The 13,847-nt window shown below is 43.5% G+C and overlaps 1 protein-coding gene across 1 annotated transcript; it reads right to left on the bottom strand.

The window, feature by feature from the left end:
* Positions 1–6,588: 6,588 nt before the first annotated feature.
* On the bottom strand, positions 6,589–11,638 carry dusp1 (dual specificity phosphatase 1). Its single transcript, XM_079500692.1, has 4 exons — positions 10,863–11,638; positions 9,857–9,996; positions 9,395–9,614; positions 6,589–8,108 (listed from the first exon to the last, which is right to left on the bottom strand). Exons 1-4 carry the CDS (start codon positions 11,308–11,310, stop codon positions 7,753–7,755), a joined length of 1,164 nt encoding a protein of 387 aa, XP_079356818.1. The 5' UTR covers positions 11,311–11,638; the 3' UTR covers positions 6,589–7,752.
* Positions 11,639–13,847: the final 2,209 nt, after the last annotated feature.

Below are 13,847 nucleotides of genomic sequence, written 5' to 3' on the forward strand. Positions count from 1 at the left end.
CATACGTTTACATTGCCAAAGTGTAACTAATTACACTGGGGATAATTGGGTGGATTGAGAGATTGGTGTTATTTTAAAAGAGGGGTTCTCAGCATGGGGGGTGGGGGGGGGGGTCCATGTCCTAATTTGCATATCAAACTGCGGGCCCTTGAAATTGGTTGAGAATCACTCTTTTAAATGAAATGAAATGAAATGAAATCTATATTTACCCAGGGTATCTGGGCTAAGGTCAAGAACTTGTTTCCAGCCAGGCCCTGCTCATAGAACACATTTCATCGTAGTGGTTCAATGCCTTGTTCAAGGGCACTTCAGCGGTGGTAATTTTAACGTGTCGGACGGCTGATTCGAACTAGGAACCTTCCGGTATCAAGACCGCGCCGCTATCCGTTCGGCCACCGCTGCCACAAATCAATCCAGCCAGTGTCAACGGTGTAACAGTGTTCATTCTGACAGCAAATTTGATTTAGTCTTTTGAATAACACACCATTTAACACACCATTTAGTTTCAGTCCTATTTAGTCATCTGAAATTGTTTAGTCTTAGTCTAGTCTTAGACGACAAAATTAACACTGCAGTTTAATTAGGCTATAGTGTGTGTATTGGAACGGGATGTGCACACAGTGAGGTCACTGGAGACCTAATGTTGATTGTCACGACTTTCCTGTCTGTCAGATTACTGAGAGGTGACGACGACTGTGATACTGACAGCTGTCACCTCTGACAACTTCTATTAAACCCACACACACACACACACACACACACACACACACACACACACACACACACACACACACACACACACACACACACACACACACACACACGTAGGGGCCAAGAACATAACCTTCCCTTTGGCCTAGCATAGATACAAACGGACCCCCAACGGGTCAGTGTACGTACGGCTCCAAATGGACGGTCTATGAGTATCATGACCTGTGTCTGCGGCCTAAGAAGGGTTTATTTACTGTATGCCTCTTCCGGCCACAGGCAGGCATCAGTGTCTGATACATTAGCCAGGCATTGTTCCCTCCTAAAGTATGGAGGTCGTTAAAATGACTTTGAGCTTGAGTCAGATCCTTGGTTGGATGACGGAACGGCCAATTAAGTGCAACTGAAGCTGCCAGATAACATTGTGCTGGAAGTGTGTTGCCTTGGTGAACATTTAGGGATAAAGATCAGATACACTTTAATGTCCCCGTAGGGACACTCCTTTGAGAGCACATGGTACTCAAACCTTTTAGCTCGAGATACAAAGTAAAGAAATATGTCAATCCCCAGGACCCAAACTTAAGTGACAATAGAAAATAGCAGATCTACAAGCTTTTAGATTAGCAATTTTCACTACCTCTAAGTTCTAACAAGTTTATATATATATATAAAAAGTATATCATCTGTCTATAATTTATTTATTTTTATGTATGAAAATCAGTTGAAGAAATACAATTGTAATTTCTTACACAAATGGAGACCCGATCCATTGTTTGGGAACACTGTAATCTAGATGATGCACAATACAGGGCATTGAGGCCAAAACCATACAACATCAGCATATCAGATGCATCTTTACCACATACAATTAAACGTCCTTTAAAAGTAGGTCGGTTTAGGTTGACCCAGTACTGGCTGTCCTGTCTATAGAAAGGCATGACCTCATTGCGGTCGCTGGTTGGTTGCCGTGAGCCAAGGCTATCAGTCTCTCATCTTAACACACACTACAGTCTCGTCCTGATAGTCTTGACATTGTCTCACACTCGCGCAGATTGTCACACACACACTTGAAATGGCAGTGCCCCCGTGTCCCTGACCTGGCAATTCACTGAGGGCTTGCTTTTTTTCTCTCCTTCTAGACTCCAGTCTAGAGTACCCGTGTCTGATCATAAAAGACCACTAAACTACTTTCTCTCAGACACACACACATGCACACGAACGCACACACGCACACACACACACACACACACACACACACACACACACACACACACACACACACACACACACACACACACACACAACCCCCACTCCCCCCCACCCATACACACATGCACGGCTTGCACGCGCATGCATGCACACGCACAACATAGTGCTGTCATCGTAAATCCCAACAGGATGTGTCTCAAGACACAAAGGGGAGTGTGTTTGGGTTGGGTGTGTGTATGTGTGCGTGCGTGCGTGCGTGCGTGCGTGCGTGCGTGAGCGCGCATATGTCACCAAACTCCCAGCTTGCCTGAGAGAGATGAATGGACCCATGGCCCATCATGTGACTGGCTCTGCTTGGCAGTGGTGGTAAAAGTACTCACATATATTTTATTTACGTAAAAGTATCAATACTGCAATGTAGATATACTATAAATTAATAATATACTATAAGCCTGAAATTACAAGTACAAAATGATCAAGATACATAGAGTACTAAAAGTAAAAGTAGCCTACTCATTATGGAGAATGTACCATGCATTTCAAATGCATAAAAACCTTTTGAAAATAGACGATACACACAATGCTAGATTATCAATGCTAGTTATTTTCAATGGCTGAAATATATGCTTATTTTTTTTAATCCTGAAAAGTAACAGTTTTAGACACATGAGGTTTCCACCCGACAGAGACGATTCACGAAATACATTTAAATGCACATCAAACTGAAGCCGATTTGATACCAAAACAAAGACAGCCCAGTTAAAGGTAGAAAGGCTTGATGTTCAACAGGGACAAATTGAATAAGAAGAAAAACACCATGGGCACCATGGTCACTCGACTGGGTCTATTATTTCTATTTTGCATCTTCCTCCTACTCAGGCCCCTTTTCCACCAAAATAACTTTGGTTCTAGAACTGGTTCCATTCTAACCTTGGTGCTTTCACTGAACCGGTGGCCATTTTTTGGTTCCAGTTCCGAACCAACTTTTACGGTTCTGAACCAATTCATTTTCAGTGGAAACACTCAACTGGTTCAATATTAGGCGGGAAAGAATAACCAAACCGGTTCAACCCCGGTGGAAAAGGGGTCAAACATGCTGTGTATAGGCCTATTCATACTCCAGTTTTAGGTGATAACTGATAAGGTGACCACCGAAATGGTTAGTAAAAACAGAGAGATGTGTTTGGGTGACTGAGCGGTGACTCGCTTTCCACCGCGGCGTGATGGCATGTTGTAGTTTTCGGTCGTCACCTTATCACCTAAAACTGGAGTATGAATAGGCCCTAACACAGTCGAGTGCTCCAGTATTTTATTTGGGTATATCCTCTTCTTAAGCATGGATATTCTTCTTCTTAACCATTTGATACCATTTATCTCTGACTGGGGCTCCCAATCTACACCATAACTCTGCGGTGTTTGAGAGTGGACGAATGGAACCAAATGGACCCGTAAGGGTACGTGTCTGTACACTCTCAGAGTTTACAGACACGTAATGGTCCATATGTAACCCCTGGTGTTCCCCCGGACCCGTCGTTGAAAACCCATAGCCATGTGACATCAGGGCACCAGTTTCTCACACATCGGCGAGGGTCACAGCCAATGTTTGGCTAATTTGCAACCCCCAAACATTATTTCTTTTCCCTTTCAAGGTCTGTCTCCTTCTTAAACGTCCCCCCACCTCCTATTGGACGCACGGTCACAAACAGGCTGGCGTTTTGACGGAGCGCTGAAGGTTGAATGCTCTCTTTAGACTGTCACACTTTTTTCCCAAACGCCTTGCAGCTGCCCCTCCATTGTCACCCAGGGAGGGAGGGCTCTCCCTCGCCATTTCTTTACCTCTCCTCCTGCTGTTGCCCTGGCCTGAGTGGCCTCGCGCTCTGTGTGAGTTCGCACACAGAAGGAGGGAGTGTGGTCCTCACAATGGCAGACGTAATGACATCATGGCTCCGACAAAAACAACAATCCCCGGTCACATTCTCATATGGAGAGGAGGCCGGGATGGGATTCCATCGCATGCGGAGCCAAAGATGCTCTCACAAAAAGGAACCTCTCTGACAACAAGGCGAGCGCCTTGGCCGTCTGTTCACATGCAAATCCAGCATTTGTCTTCCCTTTTAGCCCTAAATGCAACTTCAGTATGTAGGGGCAGTGGTGGGAGAAGGAATACACCAGATGTCTTTTACTTAAGTAATTGTATCAATAACAATTAACAACACAATATAAAAACAATACCCTATTCAAAAGTAAAAGTATTTCTCGTGAGTGTTCAAGTGTTTGTCACAAGTTTCACAAAAATAGCAATTCCCAACGTGAACAAGTTCACAACGCAGCGCATTGCAAGCTTGTAGATCGGCTATTTTTGAATCACCAAGTATAAAATTAAGATTACTGTAGGTTAGGTTTAATGATCCAAATATTCAAAGTAACTAGTAACTAATTGATTGAAGTATTTATTAACAGTTTGGAGAATTAAAATAGATTTCAAGCACAACTCAATACAAAAACTGTTAACTGTGGAGGACACCATAAAGCATTACACTTGTTTACAATAGGTTCCACCCTTTTCAATTCAATTCGACTAAAGCTTTCAAATAATTGTAATGGAGTAAAAAGTAGAATATTTGAGATGTAGTAGAGTAGAAGTTTAAATAAAAGAAATATAGGCCTACTTACATTTCCACGACTGAGTAAGGGCGGTATTTATATTATAAACACTGATTTGAGTTTAGTTTTCTTCTATGACACTCTCTTGCAAGGACCCAAACCTGTAAACCCAATTCAATTCAAAATGAGAAAACAGATTGGTCATGTACAGTTCGGTATCATTATTCTGCTGATGGTTATTGTCAGTCACAGTCACAGATGTTTGCCTGTTTTGTTGTCCTGCTCTTGTATTTCTATGTTTCTATGTTCATGCTAGTTTTCATAGTTCCGTGTTCATGTCTTCCCCAGCCCTCGTGTATATTTGTCTTGTTCCCCAATCAGTCCTTGTCATTATTTAGTGTCGCATTATGTTGGTTTATGTTTATGATGTCTTTTCACCTGTATTAAAACACCTGGCTGATCAATATCCACCTTTCAGGAGGCCAAAGAGGGAGGAAAATCTCACTTTCTCACAGAAAGGTGATGGTGTTAACTGCCTTTACCCCCTTTCCCCCTACTCTGTACATAGTATTTTATATTTGTTTATGATATTGTATTTGTGTTATTGTCTCCACCAGGCCGAAGGCATGGGGAGAGAGTATGTTTTGCATGTTTTGCACTTCCTTCCGTCCTTCCGTCCGTCCGTTATCAGCTAATCTCCGGTACCGTTGGCCCGATCCATGCCAAACTTTGCACACACACTCCATGGATGCCAACGATGAACCTCTGCCCCAAATATTCCTCAACGGCCCGTTATAGCGCCACCATGAGGCCGATTTAGGCAAAACACGTTTCTGTAGATTACTCGTACACATTTTATCCATACATCACACAATTCGGTATACACTATCTCCATAGTCATGTGATCAACACAGATCTGCACAATTTCCCATGTTCCATCCTGATTGGCTAATATTGGCTTCCAAAGCTCACATGATTGGTCCGTTTCGAACAAAATGCCACAAATCACAAACGCAGTGTGCAATTTCCGTGAAATTATACACGCACATTTCCACTAGGCCGAGGACGACATGCCACTCATTCTTTTCCGAATCAGCCTCATGGTGGCGCTATAACAGGCCAATTCCTGTTTTTAGCTATAACTTCATCAATCTGTATACAACTTATGTATGCGCACTCCCTAGAGGCCATGGAAAAACATTGTCTCTGCATCCCTCCACATCTGCCGGTTATAGCGCCACCATGAGGCCGATTTCTGCTAAACACATTGCTTATGTTAGTCGCACAGATTTCATCCAAATCTCACGCAAATCGGTACACAGACGAGACGAGTCTGTTGGATTCATCAGATTCTACACTGATTGGCTAACATTGCCTTCTAAAGTTTTCAGGAGTGGCCCGTTTCGTTCAAAATGCTGCACATGTCCTGCTCATCCACAATTCTATCCTCAGAGATTCTATGAGTGATCTGAATCTGCATTTCCTCAACAAAATGAAGAAAATTGTTACAAAAAAACATGTTTATATTACTCCTAAACATTTTGCCAAACATCACACACACTCCTATCCTCCTGGTGGAGACCTGTGCCCAGAAGGGCACTTTTTCTAGTGTATGCTATGTTGATGAATTGAATACATAGATAGAACCTCAATGGAAACAAGTCCTCAGGATTTTGGGGTTATCCTTTAATTTAGACGAACTGTACTTATCTCGTGCTATTTGCATTTCTACCTAATAAAGTATTCAGTCAATCAAGTTAAAATTATGACAACGGAAAACTATTATTCTATTTTTCATGCGAATGGCTACAGCCGCTACACTATTTGTGACTATTTGCACTAATTATATAGTAGCAGCAAGTAGCTTTATACTATGTTACTGTTGAAGTCTCTTGGTCTGGACTTTTAACAATGTTGAGAGCTCACACACAAATCATTTCACACACTATTTGCACCTGTAATCGTGATGTGACAAAAAAGGTTGATTCATTTTTCGAGCATGATGTACTGAATATACTACATAAAGGGATAGCATTTGAGCAACACACGAAACGGAAGACAAGCGTGTACAAAAGTCAGGGAATTTATTCAGTGGTATCAAAAACAGCATTAAACGTACATATCAAAAAAATAGATATGATAATGAAATATATTAATTTAGTTCAATAAATATGTCAGAAAACAGTCTCTGAGGATTCTGTGGCCCCCATTTTTAGTGCTTTCGGGGGTGCTGTCTTCATCCCAGGACTGCGCTACAAAGTACAGAAACATGAGGTATTTGATGGTTGCTTTCCCCAATGCGTCAGGATCGTCAAGGAGTTCGTTAAGTTGCTTTGAAAGGCAGTTTACGGCATTTGAATTGTGAAAACAAAACAAGTCTGCCAGGCAGACACAAGTGAAAGAGTTGGGTACATTCATTGTTCATCAAATGGAGACGTTTGATGGGTTATTTCCATGTCTGCGGCTAAGTTTTGGCAAAAAATAAAATAAATAAAGAGTCTGTTATGCTTCCTTTGGCCAGCTCGGAAAGCAAATTTGAAAATATCAGTCAGAATTCCTGAGACGAAAGTGAATCAAACTCTAAGGCCTCTTCCACAATGTAATTGTAAGTCTTGATTATGATTATCTAAAGCAGATACCTTCATTATGTCATCCATACAAAAAAGGGAAAAAATCGTTGAATAAAGACTACTTAAATACTTTTTAACTTCCTGATTTATGAATGACTTTAACCACAGGTCTCTCAGCTGCCCCCCATAACGCCCTCTAGGATCGGCTGGGTGGAACGGCGGGCGGCAGTCATTCAACATCCACAAAGGAAGCGGCGTCAACAAACAATACTGCTTAACGGTAGCAACAAAACTCCTCGCTCTTGAAATGAAATGATGGGGTCAACCCAGATTGTTCAGATTCGGCCAGCAATTGACCCGTGGTTATCCCAGTTTGGTATGCATTAGGCCACGGACCCCCATGAGAGTGTACGAAACGGAACCAGGTTCCATTCGCACACCCCCTGGAACCCCCTCACGGACCGACTTTGAGAACCACTGGCATAGACGGACCACAAACTTGGCACCTTCATGCTCCCTGGGCAATGCCTCCCCTCGTCCCCCATTTTTAAGTTCAGTGATACCAGCATCACCACATCAAGTGCGTGTGTGTGTGTGTGTGTGTGTGTGTGGGGAAGTAGGGCGGCACTACTAGTCAGTTAAGAGTCTCTTTAGAGTCCGTTCAGCAGCTGGGGGAGGTGGTGATGGGGCTGTGCAGGAAGGACAGCTGACCGGCGGACGAGTGCACCGGGATGGACACGGGGAAGTTGAAGACCGTGCTGCTCTTGCCGATGGCGGGGCTTCCCGCCTCCGAGGAGCAGGTGGAGGAGGCCAGCACCTGGGACTCGAACTGCAGCAGCTGGCCCATGAAGCTGAAGTTGGGCGAGATGATGCTCCGCCGCTGCTTGACGAACTCGAAGGCCTCGTCCAGCTTCACGCGGTTGGTGCGCATGAGGTAGGCCAGGCAAATGGTGGCCGAGCGGGAGATGCCCGCCTGGCAGTGCACGAACACGCGGCCACCTTTGTTCCGCATCGAGTCTGCAGGGAGGGAGGAAGGAAAGACGTTAGTACAACATGTCAAATCAAATGTTTCATTAGGTGACACAATGCATCAGAACATACTTGGGCTGGGCAATTAACTGAAAACATTGAGCACTTTCTCTTGCGAAAATAGGTGATCTGTGATCTACAATCGTTTATTAATATTAATAGAGGCAAAAAATGTGGAACACTCATGATGAAGATATGAAGTTGAGATGAAGTGATATCGCCCGGCCCTCGTATCAGAATAGTAATTATGTTTAGCTGCAGACAGCTGTCAAAGCCGGGAGGAAGTAACAGGCAAGCAATAACACCCCCCAGACTTCTCAGTTGCTATACAAATTCAGCAGTGCTACTATACTAGCTAGCGGCTCTGTCTCATTAAGCCACAGGAAGAGCAGTTTAATAGGGGCAACACGGTGGGGGCTCGTGGCCGTGGGAGCTCTGTTCCCCAAGGAGACAAGCTGAATGGACAAAGGTAGGGGGACAGTCCCCCCACTGGGGCTATTGATCTGGGAGGAAGGCCGCCAGGGAGTGTGGAGAAGCTGCCCTTTGTTCCCCCCGAGAACAAAGACTGGCACAGAGGGGGCCATTCAAGGCACCGCCAGCCACTGCCCCCCCCCAGTAGATTGGGGGAAAAGCTTTCGATTCAACATTAAGGGGGGTGAGCGATGATGTAACTGCTATTGTCGGGGATCAGATAGCCAGCTGGTCAATTTTTGGAGGGAACTTTTAAATTGTAAATGCAAGTCACTGCATCGTGGAGTGAAGGAAGGGGGGTTATCTTATTCAACAACCACAGTTTGCAACAGCTGTGGTCAGAAATTGCATTTTGGCCGTTGAGAGCTGTGGAGGCGTGCAGGGACTTGTCTAGGGTGACCATATTATCTAAAGCCCAAACTGGTACCCTAATCACATATATAAAAAATAGACGATCTACAAGCTTGCAAAAGTTTGTGGCTACTATATTTCTGTGACTTTTCTTTTTTACCAGGTGTTTTCATCGGGGTGGGGGGACAGTTATTATAACTACAATTACTAGAACACATAGTGACCGCACCTTTCAACAGAGTAGAACATGATAAACATCTAAGTGCAAGCACTCAAAACAAGCGTTATTATTTTAACTGTGGGGCCGGGACATTTTATAGATGTCGGTCGGGACTCGAGACACTCGGCTCGAAGCCGGGACGATCCCAGGCAAACTGGGACGACTGGTTATACTCTAGTCTAAGTTGTAAGAGCTGTGGAGGCGTGAGGGGGGACTTGACAGTGACACTCACCGATAAACTCGATGGCCTCGTTGAACCAGGAGCTGATGTCGGCTTTGTAGTTGTCCTCCACCGGGATGCTCTTGTAGACGAAGGCATCTTCGAAGTGGTTGGGACAGTTGGCGGAGACATTGATCAGGGCCGTGATGCCCAGCATGTCCAGCATGTCCTTTCTGGAGGCGTGGTACGCGCTGCCGAGGTACAGGAAGGGTAAAATCTCCACCGGGCCTCCCTAGAAAACACAAAACAAATCAAATACTGATCAGTCACACGAGCTACGTTTTTCCCACAAAAGCAAAGAAACAATTACTCTGCTCTCATTTAACAATGTAGGCCTACTCCTAAGTCACTGGGACTGGGGACCATGAGTGGTCCAAATGGTCTCTTACTTAGAGAGTTAACAATGGACCCATCTTAGGTTGGGGTCACAGGGACTTTTAAAAAAATGGTATCAATTGGGGGTAAATAACATACCTGATCGTATAGAGGCGTGTTGCACGGACTACAGCCGGCGGTGTCAGGGTGGCTGGCACTCAGGGGTAAGTTCAGCCCTTGCGGGGGTGACGGTTTGGTGCACAGCTCAGGATACTCAGACGAGAAGGTGTCGAAGCCACCTAAACGAAGAAACAGACGTCATGGAAAGATTAGAAAACTGACAGTTGCACTATATTGCAGTCGAATAAATACCTCAGCCTAAAAAAAGTGACAAGTGTTGATCATGTGCGTCTATTTTGGCAGTGTTTACTTCGGGGTTTGGCGTCACAGCTGGTGTGTGGTGACAGCTGTAAGCCACATTTGTTGTCCTTTGGTTGTTAGGATACAGACACACACCAGACAAGTCCAACTATAAACGAACTAGACCTACGGAATATTAATATATGGCATTGGTTCTCAAAGTGGGTCTGTAAATCTGAGAGCTTACAAATGGAATAAAAATGGACCCTTATGTAACTCTTGGGAGTTAAGGGGGTACATATGGCCAAATGCAGTGGTTCTCAAAGTGGGGTCCAGGGACTCTCTGGGTTCCTTGAGGGCGTTCCAAATTGGACCTGTAACTCTGAGTGTGCAAATGGCAACAAATGCCTTATGGGTCCATGTGTACACTCTCAGAGTTATGAGGGCCTTTGAAATTTAAAACGTTTTGAAAACCACTCGCCTAATGCATAGCCTACTACTACCAAAGTGGAAATAAATAAACATGTTTGTTGTTTGAGTACTGACTGTGATGTAATAACATGGGACCTCTCTCTTTCTCTCTCTGTGATATATTGTGTTAATTTGTTATGCTATGTTGATTAATTGATTACATGATAGGACCACAATGTGAACACGTTGAAGTCCCCAGAACTTTGTTGTGTTATCATTTGAGCCTTTACTACCACGTAGCCTACCGCCACGTGCTGCCTGTTTTACACTCCTGGCTAATACAGTACGCATTCAATCAATCAGTCAACAACTTCTGGTCTATAAATCTAATTACCTTTGAGGAAGAACACGGTCGTGGCGCCTCTCGCGTCTCTCCGCAGGGCCGTGACGGCCAGCATCAGGGTGCCGTCCTTCTTCACCTGGCCAAAGTCTGAGCTGCGGTCGTCCAGGAACACCACGGAGCGGTACTCCCCGGACAGAAGCCGGCTGCGCGTGTCCTCGTTGGGGACGATGTGCTCGAGTCCCAGGCCGCCCCTGGCCCTGCGGCGCACGATGGTGCTGAAGCGCACGTTGGCCGATCCGGGGATGTGCGACGAGTTGAAGCTGAAGAACGAGCGGCAGTCCAGCACCAGGCAGGAGCAGCAGCCCGGCTCCTTGTCCTCCAGGAGGAAGCCGCGGAGGGACGCGCAGTCGATGGCGGGGATCACCTCCATTATGACCATAGTAGAAGTGGTAGGACGGCGGGGTGGTGATGGCAGTATTACCGGTAGATCCAAATGCATATACAGCCGAGATTTTTCCCCCTTCTTTTTTCTTGCTCAGAGACCCGGTGATGATCTTTCAAATATAAACTTAAATATAAATATAAATAAATGTTTCGGGAAAGTAGATTATTTTGTTCTGGTAAACTTGTAATTTGTATAGATCCCAAATAAAACTCAAACCTCTAGTTTGAGGAAATTCAAAATAAAAATAAAATCCTAAAAAGTCAGTAGCTTAAAATGTGTCCCAAATTGATCCTCCTCCTCTCTTGTTTCCGATTTATATTGATCTTTTAATAATGTTATTTACTTGGTTTTTTAGCCTATTGAGTTTTTCAAACTAGAGAGATGTTGCTTTTCCTAACCACACAGCTCTTTGTAAAGCCTTTTATACAGGCAGCCTCTCCTTGTGAATGAGAGGACAAGGCGTCATAGCCCCGCCCCCTGGCACCTTGCCAGTGCCTACGTCATCGTGATCGTGTGCCGTGTTGTGTTGTGTGCCGTTGAGCCAAGTACTCTCGGCCGAGAGACCAGACAGACCAGACTTTTGAGATCCAGATTGGTATCTATCGAGTCGACATAATCAAATTGGATCCAGACAGGCTGCTTCTTGTCAATAGGCCTAGACATACAAATAACGTGTGTATTGAATCAATACACACGTTATTTTTATTGAACGCCCAAAGAAAGTTCTGAATCTATAGCAAAAAGGGTTTCCATAATAACTTCCCAAACTTTTCAGTCCTACAATCATAATTTGTTTGAACATATTATTTGAACTGGGGACCCCCCACGGCTCTACCCTGACACACAGTGACACTGGAATTGTAGGAGTTGAGGCATTACATTTTGTTTGACTCGTTCCACAGATATGCCTACATAATATTGTGAAAATAACCGAGTCATAGGCTTACTCATATTTGACAATTTGGCCAAATGTTTGATAATTTGTTTATGGTAGGCTATAGTTTGTTGGATACTTTTTTTTTGCATAGTAATGGTATTATTATTACTTTATTTTTATTTATTTTTCATTTTAGAGGTATTAAAAGATATGAAAAGTCCTCAAATTGGCACTTTAGAAATGTACCCTGGCCTGTATACACTCATACTGTATGTTGGTTTGTTAACTGTTAATTGAGTGAGAAAACAATGTTGCACATCATCCTCTGGGGACCCCCAAAATAATTTTTCCCAGTTTGGGAACCATTGTTGTATAGCCTACTGTGGCCTACAGATAACAACTAGAAATGCTCTCTGTCGAGGTACGCAAGCAGAGCGTGCAAGTACTGCTACTAACCAATGTCTATTACAACTATTACTATTACTTTAGACCCGTTATTGTACCAACCAACGTACCTTAGTTACGTCACCATCAACAGCCAATAAGGGACCACCGTTCTTACACATACATACATACATACATACATACATATACATACATACATACATACATACATACATACATAATGTAATAACAGTAGGCTAATGTAAATGTGCCTAAATGTAAAAAATACAAGGAGGATGTGAGGAGGTGAGTTAGTATGGGGCTTTAGTTCACCTCAACAATAATATGAAACGACTACAAGAAGACACACCAGATTTATTAATATTTTAATATTTTAAAAAGTCCTTGTTCTTTACCAAGTCCATTATTATGACTAGCCTGTGTGTAGACTTATCATTCTACACTGTTTATGTGAAAAATACCAGTGTCAAACAGATAAGGAATTTGGCAAATTTTCCATGATGTTATTGTTGTTAATTAGATTTATATGTTGGCCTCTTCAGCTGAGAGTTGACAAATAACAAGATAATAAGTCAATATCTGCCACGGGGACCATAAACGTTTATTCTTTGTTTTTATTAGTCGGAGGTACATAGTGTTCAATGCCCCGAGAGCACAAGCTGACCATAAAAGTTAATCACTGTATAAAAATCTGAAGTCCAGTAAATTTCCACACTCTGGAACCGAAACAGCAGCTTTACTGGAAGACCGGCAGCAGATGGGGATCTCACCAGAAAACATGTTATCTGTTGTCCTCGCCTTAACTATTATCTGTCTGTCTACCGCGGTTCACCTCCAAATTAATAAGCTGTCAATAGGTAAACACGATTACTGTCACTTTGGGAAACCCATGTGTGCCAACCACGGTTGGCTTGCTGACTCACAACAGGCGCCGTACTGCTGTGTCACTATTAGGAAGCAATGCAGTCATTCTATAGGGGACAACACTGCTTGCTGACGAGAAGATGAGTGTTTCTCAAAACCACAACGCAAGGTCATGCCAGTCAGAAAGGTTTTTGTTTTGAAATGTGAGATTATTGTAAGCATGATAAAATCATGCACAGAATTGTTGCAATACGTCCATGTTCAAACCTTTTAAACTGTTGCCACACAGTGAGCAATGCAACGTCATCTCTCAAATTATCACAGGGATATAAAATATCTTCTAGTTTAAAAAAATAAATGCCATATTTGCCACTGTATAAAATAGGGTCTCAAGTGGTTAACGTATGTTTTAAATCTACAAAGTAACTACTAACTGAATCTGTCA

This window comes from Electrona antarctica, assembly GCF_951216825.1.
Source record: "Electrona antarctica genome assembly, chromosome: 1".
In the NCBI taxonomy this organism is placed as follows: Eukaryota; Metazoa; Chordata; class Actinopteri; order Myctophiformes; family Myctophidae; genus Electrona; species Electrona antarctica.

Coding starts and splice junctions, on each gene's coding strand:
- dusp1 (XM_079500692.1), bottom strand. CDS start 11,310: ATGCATTTGGATCTACCGGTAATACTGCCATCACCACCCCGCCGTCCT. Junction 9,997..10,862: donor GACCGTGTTCTTCCTCAAAG/GTAATTAGATTT, acceptor TTCTTCGTTTAG/GTGGCTTCGACACCTTCTCG. Junction 8,109..9,394: donor CGAGGCCATCGAGTTTATCG/GTGAGTGTCACT, acceptor CCCTCCCTGCAG/ACTCGATGCGGAACAAAGGT.